The following is a 14,638-nucleotide window of genomic DNA, read 5'->3' as shown; positions in this document are numbered from 1 at the left end:
ATCCAAACCATCAATTTTTGGCGCACCACAGGAGGCGGAACAGCCATTACAAAGATTTATTCATGACATGATTCAGAGTCCGTCATTGAAAAGTGAGGAAATTGAGATGCAGTCAGAAGAGAGAGAAAGAGGTACGCATAAGGTACAATTGATCGGGTTGTCTGTGTGGAGAGATGGCAATGATTCGGCGATGCATTCCTTTGAACCACGGCTTTCTTGGCAGGACAAAAAGGACAGCTGATGCAACTTACTCTTAAGAGAAAAGAAAAACAGGCTCTTCCCAAAGGCTAAACCAGCCTGCTGTGTATCTAACTCGAAGGTGTAGTTTTTTAGAAATGAAAAAGAACAAAGCTCAAGCATGCAGCCAGTTTTCATTAAAATTTCATACAAACTCGGCAGATACTCAGAAAAATATTTTATTGAACATTTTTTTCTACAATTGAAACAGAGGACCTATTCATCCTCCATTTAAAGTGCCGTACATATTTTCTACATTTCAGTCATCCAAAAGCAAAGTTTCCGGTCGCCACCGATCACGCAGAGCGGTAGTGTCCGGTGCCAACTGAGGCCCGATCCCACTGTGGCTGATCCAATCATCACAGGCTGTAACACAATTAGTATTTGTTATGAGAATGGAGTTCTAGAGAATATTACAAAATGATAGTGATCTTTTTGACTGTTTAAAGCATCTCACTGACCTGTGGGTGGCCAAGATGGTGCATAAGTAACTGACTAGAGATCTTTCCTTGACATCCAGTGGTAGCAAAGAGGTTTTCATTTGCTCGAGACCACCTGAGGAAGAGAACAATATAACTTTAAATGTCTTTTACACAATTAAACTAAATCGAAAATTGACTGGCACTAATTTAAAAGGTGGAGTCAGCAATTCTGGAGAATGCCTGTTGTCAAAATCAGTGAATATCTCCGAATGACCCGATACCTATCCTGTATGATACCTATCCTGTATGTTCGGAAAAAATTCTGGTGTTAATACACAGCCTAGGGTCTGTAAAAGGACATGTTGCTAGCCACAGTGGGCCCCCTTTGTTTACATACCAGTTTACAGAGCCTAGGCTGTGTATATTAACACTTGATTTTTTTTAGCACAGCAGATCATGAATAGATACTTACTGATTTTTTTAAAGTTAATTGACAACAAGCATACTACAGAATTGCTGACTCCACATTTAATTTAAGACCTTAAATTAAGTTTTGGGTTTACAGGGACATAAAATCCAGATGAAAATCTGTTAAAAAATGTCTTTCTTGGTGGAAGATTGGCGAGACCCGAAATAAGATTTTTTTTTCTTACCTGAATAGCCTTGCCTTATCTATGTGGGCTGGTCTTTTTTCCTGTGTGTAACTGCAAAGAATAAAACATATTTTTTAGAAGCACATCATAACACCATCATCCCAAAACAATACATCGTGCAGCATCATAAGTACATTACCCACAATCCCCTCTGTCACCTGGAGCGAGTGATGTCCCAGAGCAGCCAGTCATTGCCTGCCACAGCGCCCACTTTGATGGTGTTTGTGAGGCACCAGTCGGCCGACATGAGCGGAGACTGGCCGCAGTCCAGCGACATAATGGCCTGCTGGGTCACCAGGTTATAAAAGCTTATCGTTCCCTTCTTCTCTGCCACCATTAACTGGAGGGTACAGAAAGGCAATTTTTACGCAATGTTTGTAGCTTATGTTGCTATGATAGGTGCCATTTACATTCACATCACCATTCATTTTCATGAATTTAGGAGAAGCATTGCCTAAATTTCCCTTTTCGTGGTTGATGTCGATATGAGCATTATCTTAACACGAGACACTGCAGGTGAATTGAGAACAGTTTTTTTACTTATAAATATTATCATAATACTTCAAATAAAAAAATATATTTTGCATTAAAAAAAAATCTGAAATGTTTGAAAAGTGATTTTTTTTGTCAATATCTAACTAATTATGCATACATTTGGATCTTTTTTTCGTATCATGAATCAGACAATTAACATATGAACAAATCTCTGGAATAAGCATCAGAATAGAGCTCAGAATGATTATGGAAAGATGATTTTTGGTTCAGAGTATAATTGAATACAATTTGATTTCACGGTTGACCTGACTTGACTCATGGGAATACGCAATGTTGCATAAAGATGACTAACTAAAGAGTTTGACCTTGCAATACAGGCAAGCATCTGAAAAAATAAATAAAATCCTTCCTACCTTAAATGCCTCCTCTGGGTGCCAACACACACTTATGCCAGGAGAGCGCAGTCTGATCGTAGTGCTTTCATTTCCATCCAGGTCCCACACCCTGCGGAGATAGACTGAGATGAGTATGAAAATGAACACCAATAAAATACAATTTATGAGATGGAGCAATACCGTGTATGGTCTAGTTTGCCTCGTCTATTGGATCAAACATTATATTTGCAAAAATTCAAGTTTTATAAGTGTAACTATCTTATTATAAGCCGGCAATGTTCTCAGAATTCTTTAAAAAAATCTCAGGTTATTGTGAAGGAGGTAACAAGGCAGACGTTTAATCAGTCCTCATTAGTAACGTTACGGATTGATTCGACTTGATATGTGAACCGCTCTCGGCCCTAAAATCCAAAACAAAATCCACTACCTCCTAATTAACAACAAAGATGGGGTTTTAGAGCAGTTCCAAAAATAGCACTGGTATTTGAGCCACCCTTCGATGCTCGCTTAATATCCAAAAGAATTCACCTTCCCAGGGTTTCTTTCTTTCTACATGGTGCTCAAACAAAAACAAAATTACACAGTTCATTGTCCAGACGGTACATGGACAACCTTGAGTCTTACAGATATAAATGTCACAAGTTTCCTTGTTACCATTTACCAAAATATGTTTTTAAAAGGGCATTTGGGTGTTCCTTCTAAAGCATCTTTGCCAGAACCCCAGGCTCAACTTCCCAAAATCTGTGTTTTAATACAAGACTATGACTACCAGACTGTTATGGCATATGTGGGCAATGATTGACAAGATGTTTTCATCCAAGTTCATGTTTGCCCCTAATTTATCTAACTCCTTGTTGTGCTTTTTCACACTGTGAAACTGAAAATGCTAGGAAAACTCAACATTTTAAATTAACTATCTTCACTAGATTTCTGAGTTTTTCAGAACATAACTGCAACTCTTAAGTTTGAAAGAAAACTGCCTTCAATTGAGTCAACAAATTATCTTTCATTGAGATCACTTATCATTCATATTTAATATAACTTCAAGTTTTGAGTTCTATGTACTAAGAATTTCAAATAAGGTTGCACAGGGCATCTCAAACTTTGCTCCAACCGCCCTTCAAGTACCATTGTCCGCCCGTACTAGCTTCCACACCCACGTTGCAAACAGTAAAACTAATGAAGGTAAGCTGACGAAACTCACACATTGTATGGTTGAATAGTTGTTCTAAATGTTGTAATAGGTGTTGTTTGCATAGGATTCGTAGAAATTCGGGAAATATTGGCATGAAAAATGGTAGCACCATATTTGAGCATACACATTTACTTCATTAAGACTAGGTCATATGGCATGTCAGTATGACGTTTTTTGTTTTTCTAGGGAGAGAGTGTGGATGAAGACCCCTGCAGATTTGAATTGAAGACCCCATTATTTGCACAAAGCATGTGCACACAACTTGAAATGACACAAGAAACCTACAGTAATATTCCAGATTGATACTTTGATATAGTTTGCAAAACAATGATTTTGGGTTGAAAATTATTTTCAGTCCAGCAATTTCAAGTTTCATTTTTACAATGCAGGGAAAAATAGTTATTTTCGCCAATCTGGGCCCAGAGCAGTGAAGACAGGCAGACAGACAGACTTGTACAGCACTCCTCTTTCGGTAAAAATGCCAACCTACATTATATTGAGCTACGAGAGCAGGGGGCAGGGGACACACACAAAAAAATCACCATCACAATCGCTTGAGTCTGCTTTACGCTCTACTCACATTACAGCAAAATGCTTTGCTTTGGGCGGCCCACTGCCATTTATTTTCTGTGGCGTACGGAGAGAGGGCAGCACAATGCACGTCAATTTAGGAAGAGCTCAGAATGAAAAAAATTGGTTCCTCGAAAATCAAACCTTGTGTGAGGATTATGACCAATGTTCATTTAAATAATAGTCTTTTCCAAAGCTAAGTCAGACATAGGATGGCAAGAAACACCACGGATGTAATAGATCACTTGGATGGGGAATCCTGCGGGTCCCGAGACCTGGATCTTTGGTTAACCACATCTGAACTAGAAGAATAGGTGGGGATGGGGGCTTAAGGGTTAGAGTTTGGGGGGGGCTGCAAGTGTTTCTGGGAATATTAAAACAAACGCTTGTGAAGCATGGGAAGGCGCCGACTGATGAGGTCATGCAGAAGACATCATCTAATAAAGCCCCCCAAATAGTACCTCCAAAAAACCGTCTAAATGTCAAGTGTGTTGTTGGGAGAGATTGATATCCCCCTCAGTGGTTTGGTGTAGGGGAAGAGAGGACATGCCCCGTCTCAGATGAAAACTTCAGTAAACACTAAACTATTCCTGCAGTAGGATAGAGCCTTGTCGAAAAACTCTGGGCCTTGTTTCTTTTGCCCATGTGCAAATTCAGCCAGAGTGAGTTAGGCTGAGAAGAAGAAAAAAAATGAAAAATTAAAAAAAAAGAACGAAAAAGTAAAAACCCCCAGACCACACCAGGAAAACAAGGACTAAACCCTATTCTTTCAGACCACTAGCCAAGCGAGAGCTCAATTGCACGCTACACCACCAACGGCCAAACTGTGGTCAACCACTCTACCCTTCAAATGGAGAGCACCGGCTCCCCGAAAAAACATGACCTTCACCGAAACGAGGTGAAGCACTGTGAGACGCGAAAACACGTGCGACCGCCTCTGATAAAACACTGGCCGTAATTGCATAACACTACATCGAACGATAACACAGTGCTTCCATGTACAACAAAAGTTCAAAAGGACATCTGAAAGTCCTCGTATTGTGTTATCTAAGTGAGAAAACAGTTGCGGCCGGGAGCATTACGGCTCGTCAATGTTTCCCATAAGTGGAGGGAAACGGGAAATGCCGTTAGCGTCCATGATTTATTGTAGCTAGCAAGAGTAAATAATCCAAGGTGACTCTGATACTGGAGCAATATAATCCCAACGCATTGTCTAGCCCCCATGTCGCCCTGGTTCGAGGTGCATAATGTCTGCATCAGCATCTATTTCAACATGAGCTGGTCAACATTATATGTTTAAAAAAAATTCCCATACTCTTGAAATTGAAAGAGTCATTGAAAACATTTGTTTATGCTACTTGTTTCCCCTCATACACCTGGTTTAGCTCATGGGATACTAAAAAAAAGTGTTTTCGAAAAACCAAAGGACCACTTGTACTCGATGGTGTACATCTGTAGTTCCCAGGTGGAGTAGCTCAACTCATTGACTCATTTGAAGAAATTAAATGGATACAGATAAAGGTATCTATCTATCCATCCATCCATCTATCTGTAGTGCTACAGAGTGTGTGAAAACTAGTTAGCAACTAAGCAGAAAAAGCGTCAGCTGCCTAAAAGCAATTGACAAACGGTCCAAATGGCTACCAGTAATCTCTACATTAGTGAAATAGATAAATAAGAGTATAATGCATAAATGGCTGAAATCGTTAGCGATAAAAAGCTGGAATATCAAGGTTTTGCCACAATTAAACATAAACAATTTAATATTTGTGAAAAAGTCAATAATCAATTACTTTTTAACTAATAGTGTTCAATAACATCCCATTCATTATATTTCCACAATACCATTCATTCTGACATTGGGCTATATCAGTTCATCAGAGCGGGCTGTGGGGGGAGGGGGACGTCAGGTTGTGAAGGAAGATGGATGTAATATCAAGCTGCTGCAATCGGTTTCCCTTACAAAATCGGGGGAAAAACAAAGGGATTATCACTAAGAACAGGACGAAGCGCTCTAAAGCATATACATAATTCAGCAGCAGCAGCAGGTGTGCGTTGTCCCGAGTGCCTCTGCGAACTCAGTCAACCCCAAATCCCTTCACACAACTCCTGCAGTGCGCCCTATTGAGCTGTAGGTGGCAGATTTCCCCACAGACTCAACCCACATCTATAGGCGAGAAAAGTCAAGTCACCTTATTTGTATAGCACATTTAAAAACAACATAAGTTGACTCAAAGTGCTTTCAAGTCAAGGAAGATTTAACAAAATAAAAAAACTGCCAATACAATAATTAAGAGTAATGTACAAAAAAGAACAAGAATACAAACGGCACAAAACCCCAACAAAAGTGTCAGGTATTGTGGAATGAATCAATCGATAAAACAATTCAAATACATTTAAAACAATGGGGGGGGGGGGACCTCAGACTGAGCAAAAAACAAGAGAAAAAAAAGGTAAAGTATACCGATATCCCGAGTTGTTTAGACTACAACGAACCGCATGCAAGCTCCCCCGAGTGGAGTGGAGAGTCTGGTTCCCCACCTAGATGCTGCGGCGTCAAGTTGCATGTTGGCAACGGCAACAGTTCCCACAAACTGCAGGGGACAGTGATGACAAAGCTAAGCAAACCTATAGTAGAGGCACCGGGCTGCCAAACCTAACAGAGTGATGGAGAGGTCATGAGCCCCATACATGCAGACATACACCACCTCCCTGTCTCCCTTTCTCCCCCGACCTGCGGTCCTCCTGCTTTCTTCTGCATGTTTTTAAGAACAAAATGTATCATAAATCAGACAATTAAACAACCTATGAACATATCCTGTGTTAACCTTCAGAATAGTGCTAAGAATGATTATGGAATGTTTAGTTGATGTAAGTGCTTAAGGAGGTTGAGGTTATTGGTATTGAGAAAAAAAAAAATAATAATGTTGAGATAGTGGCCGTTAAAGAAGGTTGTATAGGAGAACATTACAGACGCAAAGGATTAGTAAAATGACAAAGCTAACTTAGCGAACGTATAGTAGTGGGTTTGGGTCTGCCAAACCTAACAGAGCGATGGAGAGGTCGTGAGCCCCCGTACATGCAGTCATACACCTCCCTCCCACCCTTTTCGGCCAGACCTGCTTCCTCCTCTCTCACATTGTGTGGGCTCGATGGGAAAGGTCCTCTACTGTTAACTTGATCGTTCCCTCGTTCCGCCCCTCTGTCTTCCTCATCCCCGCGTCCCATATTTTCTCAACATGACAGGATTTAAATCTTTCAGCAGATGGAGCGCACTCCTGTTTTCTCTGGCCGGTCAGCGGAGGAGGCAAGGGGAGGGGAGAGGAGAGTGCATGTGTGTGTGCGTGCGTGTGTGTCTGTGTGCGTGCGTGCGTGCGTGCGTGCGTGCGTGCGTGCGTGAGTGAGTGAGTGAGTCGATCTGGGTAGGAAAGGACAAGTATCGAGATGATGTCTGTCAAAGTGTTTTATAGTGACAATTGTAAGGTCTGAGATAAACAATGACGAGACAGATTTCACATCAAATTTAAGAATATAAATACTGTATCCAAGGGCTGGATGATGAACCACAGCAATAAATCCCATATAACTGCCCTACAGTAGTGGAAATGAGGCAGTGAAACACGTTTCCTGTTGCTACATGGCTGTGGATGCTGCGATCGCATTAAGTTTGGCTACATTCAAATTTAATGATGCGTTTGGTTCGTTCCAATAACCTTTAAGCAGACTTTCAACAAACCAAGCCATATCGCATCCAGTGTCTTCAGTAGAGCTGCACTAATTGAGCTATTCATTTCTTAGTTGATCACCAAAATTAAACTGCAACAGTTCTTTAATAACAGTTCATCTTTAAAGTGTTGCTCTGGTCCCAGCTTCTTCAAATGGGAAGATTTGCTGCTTTTCTCTGTTTTGTATCATTGTAAAAGTGAGTATCTGCGGTTTTGGAAAGTTGGTCGTAGAGAGGAAGTCTTTTTTAAGACAACAACTTGGACTCTGGGAAGCTGAGGTGCCTGTTTTCCATCTAGATGAACTGTATGTCTGTAACAATTAATTGACTAAAACAATCGTGAGATTAAATTATATTGGACAAAGGTTCCCACCATAGCTAGCAACATGCCCGTTTACAGAGCAGAGGTATTAAAAAAAGATTGGTCTTCACCTGAAGCTTTTGGTACTAATCTAAAATCTAAAAGTTAGTGCTGGAGCATGTCTTAGGAGATCCGGGGCTGCGGATGTGGAGGTGGGTGTCCCTGAGGTGACCCTGGCTACCGACTCACTCTTTCCCTTCCTCAGCATTGATTGAAAAGGCAAATTGGGGGGACCCTCGTACAGGTACCCCCCCTTCCAGAGGAAAATCTTTCTGCAGTTAATTGGATTTCCATATTTAACCAATTAGCTAGAAAAGCTACAAAGCAGCCCTGTGCTTCTTACGCACAGTCACACCGGAGCATGTTGTGCTTAGCATCAAGTTTCACTGTGGAAACACAGTCAGGAGTTTCTGCACCATTAACAGAGAACAGAACTGAAAATCAGAAGCTTGGGAACACACACACACACACACACACACACACACACACACACACACACACACACACACACACACACACACACACACACACACACACACACACACACACACACACACACACACACACACACACACACACACACACACACACACACACACACACACACACACACACACACACACACACACACACACACACACACACACACACACACACACACACACACACACACACACACACACACACACACACACACACACACACACACACACACACACACACACACACACACACGGAAATTAAACGGTTTGGACCTGCAAGTGTGGTCATCGCTGACGGAAGCAATTTGTTTCCCCTCTGTGGGCTCGAACACCAAATGGTTAATGTAGCTTGTGTGGCCCTCCATCACCTGGGAAACACAATGGATAAACAATATGTGAACAAGAACTAGTGATGGGACCGATCTGATACAATATCGCTATCGGGTCCGATATGGCTGCAATTCACTCATCAGATAACGGACTGACAACATCGATCCAAAATCAATAGTTTGTTTTTTTAATGTAATTATTTCAACTATGAAAGAAAATTTATTTTTACGGAACTTAGCTACGTGATATCGCACACGTTAAAACATTTTTAGTCATTTAAAAGTTTAGCAAATTATGAAAAGGAGATAAAGTTCTGATATACTTCTGTGTTGAAGCAGTTCAATGGGTTCATTTGCATTTAAACCTTCAAAGCATTCCATTTTAGTTTTTGCTCTATCAAATTGCTGTGTTATGTCAACCTTTATAACCTTACACATAATATCAATACCAACATAAAAATGTGTAATAATCAGGATTTTGGACAGTATCCGTATCTGCCGATTGGAATCGGATCAGAACTGAAAAAAAGGGGGATTTAACAAAAACAGCAGAAACATTATCAATACATTGTAAAAAAAAGCATTTTCTAGCAAAGCTTGGCGTCTTACACATGCCATGACCTCAGCTGTTTTTTTTTTTACTGTGTGCACGGCTACATTTCCTGTATCCCTAAGTACCAAATGTCGTTGCTAAGTAACGGGAAACAGTTTGATGCCAACTGACAAGCGCAATTCGTGGCCAATGTGCTCCAGATGTTGCACTATACCTTGACTTCATGCCTATCCTGCAGATCTGAAGTCAGCAGGCGTAGCTTTCTGTCAGCAGCGGCGGTGCAAAATCTGCAAAAAAAGGAGAAAGGAAGAGAGGGAAAAAGATTTAAAAATAAACAAAACTAGGACATCAAAACACAATTGGTTTTTGCATTGGGAACCAGTGACAGACGACATCCCGTGCATGCCTAGACTGACACCTTTTGGAAGAGATTGTCAGTGTGTGTGTGTGTGTGTGTGTGTGGTATAAAAGTTGGACAGCGATCAGTTTGAAAAACGCTGCCAAGGAGATTCTAATTGCAAGCTAAGATAAACACAGGGGGGAAAATACAGGATTCCTCACGCCATTTACGCATGTGTCTCTTGTGTTTCGCTGGGGGGGCCAGGGCAGAGGACTTTCCCTCTAATCAGTCCTAGTATACACCAGTGCCTGCAATTATTCACACAATTACACTAACTCACTTATGACAAGAAAAACACACACATATCACCAGGATAAACAGACAGCGAGGAGGTTCACACATTTGCAGTCGCAGCCCCGGCACAGATGGATTTTGGCATGATGTCACTACAAACACCCTTAACGCGCTTCGGAGTATTACTGTATTACAGTGCAGTGGATTAGATTATATTGGGTTAGGCCTTCTTTCTAACACTACAAATTAGGGCTGTACTTTGGAAGAAAGCATGGAACACATTTTGGCTCTTTTTGATTTTTCTTCTTCTTTTTTTTTTTTTACTTAAATGTCAAAGCCATTTCCTTTTTGATCTCCTATAATCCTACTTAATACAATTACCTTCACTATTAAAAAGGGAACCACCAGTGAATTTAAGCACCAGTGTGAGTTTTAGCTCTGTTGTTGTTAAGCAGATGTGCTTATTGTTTTAGCAATAGACAGAAATGGGAGGAAAGAGTTTATCCTTTCCTGTGCGATATCACCACTGAGTTCACCCCAACACAGGCCAGAAAACTCAACATTTAAAAGGTGTCTGTGATTCTGGAGAATGCTTGTTGAAAAAAATCACTTTGTCAAAATCAGTGAATATCTCCTCACAAGCCCACTACTGTGTGTGCACCGAAAAAAAATCCAGTATTAATACACAGCCTCTGTTAACGGGTGTGTTGCTAGCTATAGTGGGCCCTCTTTGTTAGCATACCAGTTACAGAGCCTAGGCTGTGTATTAACACCAGTTCTCATCTGTAGCTACAGCCAGCGGTCAGTTAGCTTAGATTAGCATAGCATAAAGACTTGAAACACCTAGAACTGTTCTTTCCAAAGTTCAAAACCCACCTACGAGCACATGTACAGTTAACTGACTTACATTGTATGTCCTGTTTGTCAAAATAGGAATGTTAACATGACATTTTGTGGTTTTACGCCGAGTTCTGTGGCGTAACTTTCTTGGCGATACATCAGCGGTTGGATTCTCCCTATACAGTGACGACAAGACTTCAAGCATATTTCCGAAAATATTTATTAGGTAAGAGAAGTTTTGTTTTCCGCTCCTCTGTGTGATTAGCCATGCCACAGCAAACTTTACTGTAGTTCTAACAAGCAGTTCATTGGCTAATATATTGGTGCACACTGCGCAGTGCTGGGCCTGATTTGTGTTATAATGGGCTTGAACAGTGGGTTGCATATTGGGGAAGGGCGTTAGATAGGTGAGCTCGCCTGGATAAGAGGCAGTGATTGGGGCTGGTAGTAAAGGGTAGACAGGAAAATGCTACCATCGTGCAAAACTGGAACTTTTAAATCGTTTTCAGTTTTTTCTTTTCCTTTTCAGTTTTTTTTGCCAGAAGTTCAACTCATGCCCTCCAAAATACCAGTTTACCTGTTGAGCTTTAGTGTGTGGTGCACTGCATCAACTCATTACTTTGACTGTATAAGACTGAAAAATCTGTTATTTTTGTGTGTATCTGAGTGTGGTCTATGAAGTAGTTTTCAGATCTCTTCCTTTTAAAAGCTGCTGAGGTGGACAGTAGTGGTAGCGCTGCAAACCCCCCCCCCCCCCCCCTCCTCTCCTCCCCGGGCCAGGCCCCTGCTTGCTTAGAGGCAAGCCCGTGAGAACGTTGTACTTTTCCTGGAAGGCACGGCTATGTGAAGATCGAAAGGGAGAGGGGATGGAACCTGAGTGGGCAAGTCATCAGCGCAATAACATGTGCGCACGTCACGGGGCTGGCTGAAGGGCCCTGCGGAGTAAACCACAGAAGGCCAGGAATTATCGCTGCCTTTCCTTTTCAATTACAGAAAGCTTAAACACCTCCGGGGGGACCGCCGAAAACCTTCCCAAACCAGCGCTCCAATTAGGAGGAAACTCTTGCTTTCTAACAATCCTACAGGCTTTACTTCCCTCCTGTCCAAGGCCCACCTGAAATAACTTGGCCCGCGTCCCGGCAGCTGCAGCAGTGTGACAGTGAGAGGTGGTTATGACTACTTTCACACGGCGTATAGCTGCTGTGCTTTCTCTCTTACAACCGCCTCTTGTTCTTGGTTACAAGAGGAGTGTTTTTGTGAACAATTATCCTGTTGTTTTTTTGAAGACATAGATGTCAGGTTTCTGATGTGTGGCACTGAGGGACGGCCTCTTAATCCTATTAGAATGGTCTGATGACCTCTTCTTACATAACAAGAGGCACAAGAGGTGCTGCGGATGTCTCACCATACACACCGTCTTACATTAAAAACAGACAGTTATGCCAATAACTTAAAGGTCAAAATCACTTTGTCAAAATCAGTGAATTTCTCTCCTCACGATTCGCTACCTATCCGATCTGTGTGTGCATTTACAAAAAGAACAGTGTTAATACACAGCCTAGGCTCTGAAAACAAATATGTAAACAAAGGGGACGCCACCGTAGCTAGCAACATACCCGTCTAGAGAGCCTAGGCTGTGTATTAACACTGGATTTTTTAAGCACACACATTATGGACAGGTAGCAGATTGTGAGGAAATTCACTGATTTTGCCACAAAGTGATTTTTACAACAAGCATTCTCCAGAATCTCAGACTCCACCTACAAATGCCATGACATATATTACTTGGCCTTAGTACAATTTGTTCATCGCACATTGGAGATATAAAATCTAATCATGTCAAGACACAGACAGACATATACCACCAACAAACATAATTTCACCAAACCAGAGTAGTTGTACCTGATAGTGGGTACTCTGTCCAGCCGGGACTCTGGGCTCCAGGCGAGAGCATCGACGCGCAATTCATGATGGAAAGCTTTAAGAACGTTGAATTCAACTCCTTCAATCTCCATGTCTTCTTCCTGTTGGAACAAATATACATGTTCCGAAAAAATATACATATTAAAATATGCTTTAAGTAAACATAGTTGTGTGGTGGGCTGCATCTCTTACCTGAAACATGCAGGTGCCCACTACCACATACTGGTCTCCACCATAGGCCAGGAGAGAGACGGGGGTGCCAGAGCTGAACGGACTGAATTCAACCACATGGACATAGTCCTCACATGCCACCGTGTAAGTGGGCGTGCGGCTGGAGTCTTCCTGCATTCCGTATGTCCCCATAGATCTGGCTGTACTTCCACTGTAGTGCATAAAGAATAAAGAGAAGACAGACAGCAGCTTGATAATCATAATAACAAAACAGAGTCACTGAAAAAAGTATCTGCCAAATAAATCATCTCAAACTACAGTAGGCATTCACTTAAAAGGTAGAGCCAGCGATTATGGAGAATACTTGTTGTCAAAATAATTTTTTGTCATAAACAGTGAATATCTCCACCCTATCTGTTACCTGCCTTTATTTGTCAGTTCATTAATTAGCTGGATCAGCTGAAATCAGACACTCCTGTCTGGTTATTTTAGTCATAAATAGTTTCTGTCATGTAATTTACTCTGCCAAAAATCAATATTACTAGATATTGCATATATATGATACACACTTTTATCTTAATCCAACTCCTAGATCTAGCAGGATCAAAAATACTGATTTGTGTGAAGACATAATCTATAGTAGTGGAATGACAATGGTGGCTAAAATGTCATTCTGTGTATAAAAAAAACTTTAAAATTTAATCTATGCATTCCAATAAGCAGTCAACATGCATCAGCATAATATTTTTTTTATAGAAGGTAGCAACTATTTTGAGTTTTTAAATGACAAATATAGAAAGAAAATGATGGATAAAATTCCTAATACCATTGTCAAATCATATTGTAAGACTTGGCATTTCAACACCAAGTAAGACAGACGTATAAGGATCTAAAGGAACCCAAATATGACTTAAATATTCTAACTCAGCTCCAGTAAAACAGCTCATATCCTGTTTATTTTAGTACAAGGCGAGCTAAATATATCGTGTACATAATCTTGTGTGAGCTAACTCTACATCCACAGTATCTTTGTTCATGTAACTAGCGTTAAATTTAACACCTAAGCCAATCTGTCAGATTTGGCAGACAGCTAGCACGTGTATGCTATTAGCCAAACAAAAGCTTACAATGCCTCTATTTTACACTCTAACAATACGTCTTACAATTTAATATGTACCTCTTGGTTCCGAGTGTATTCCGGTTCAGACTACAGGACTTACTGATAGACTTTACCTCCTTATTTTAAACTAATTCAATGAATCAAAGGGTGCGCGCGTTTTGAGATGTTTTCAAACATTTTCCGGGTTCGACATGGAATGTACCATTCAGTAGAACTGAAAGGGAGGTCCGTACAACGTAAATGAAAACATCTAAACCATGCAGCGATATATTTAAACATAAATTACATTTAATATGACATTTTTGCTAAATAATACCATTTAGTATCCCATCTTTAAAAAAAAATACAACCATATATGCAGGAGAGAAATACATTGTTTTATTGGACCTCTCCCATTGGTACATACTACAAGCTGATTGGTTAAAAGAGAGTAAACGTCATCGGTGATTTAAAATTTCAAAACAACTGCTGATCTGTCGTGGACGTGTGTGAACCAACTCGTAGGAAAACTACTACAATATTAGAGGTTTGCAC

General features: G+C 40.8%; 1 protein-coding gene across 1 annotated transcript; it reads right to left on the bottom strand.

The window, feature by feature from the left end:
- Positions 1–475: 475 nt before the first annotated feature.
- nup37 (nucleoporin 37) lies at positions 476–14,286 on the bottom strand. The gene is made up of 10 exons (XM_080050695.1): positions 14,162–14,286; positions 13,006–13,195; positions 12,793–12,914; positions 9,631–9,703; positions 8,808–8,902; positions 2,221–2,311; positions 1,471–1,652; positions 1,313–1,363; positions 699–792; positions 476–603 (listed from the first exon to the last, which is right to left on the bottom strand). Exons 2-10 carry the CDS (start codon positions 13,174–13,176, stop codon positions 490–492), a joined length of 993 nt encoding a protein of 330 aa, XP_079906821.1. The 5' UTR covers positions 13,177–13,195; positions 14,162–14,286; the 3' UTR covers positions 476–489.
- Between the last annotated feature and the right edge of the window lie 352 nt (positions 14,287–14,638).

Source organism: Ammodytes marinus, assembly GCF_949987685.1.
Source record: "Ammodytes marinus genome assembly, chromosome: 22".
Classification (NCBI taxonomy): domain Eukaryota; kingdom Metazoa; phylum Chordata; class Actinopteri; order Uranoscopiformes; family Ammodytidae; genus Ammodytes; species Ammodytes marinus.
This window is presented reverse-complemented; position numbering and strand designations above follow the sequence as displayed.

Excerpts from the sequence above, each read along its gene's own strand:
- nup37 (XM_080050695.1), bottom strand. The coding sequence starts at position 13,176 with ATGGGGACATACGGAATGCAGGAAGACTCCAGCCGCACGCCCACTTAC. Across the intron at positions 9,704-12,792 it reads GACAGAGTACCCACTATCAG|ATTTTGCACCGCCGCTGCTG; the intron begins GTACAACTACTC and ends CTTTTTTTGCAG. Across the intron at positions 1,364-1,470 it reads TGGGACATCACTCGCTCCAG|TTACACACAGGAAAAAAGAC; the intron begins GTGACAGAGGGG and ends TATTCTTTGCAG.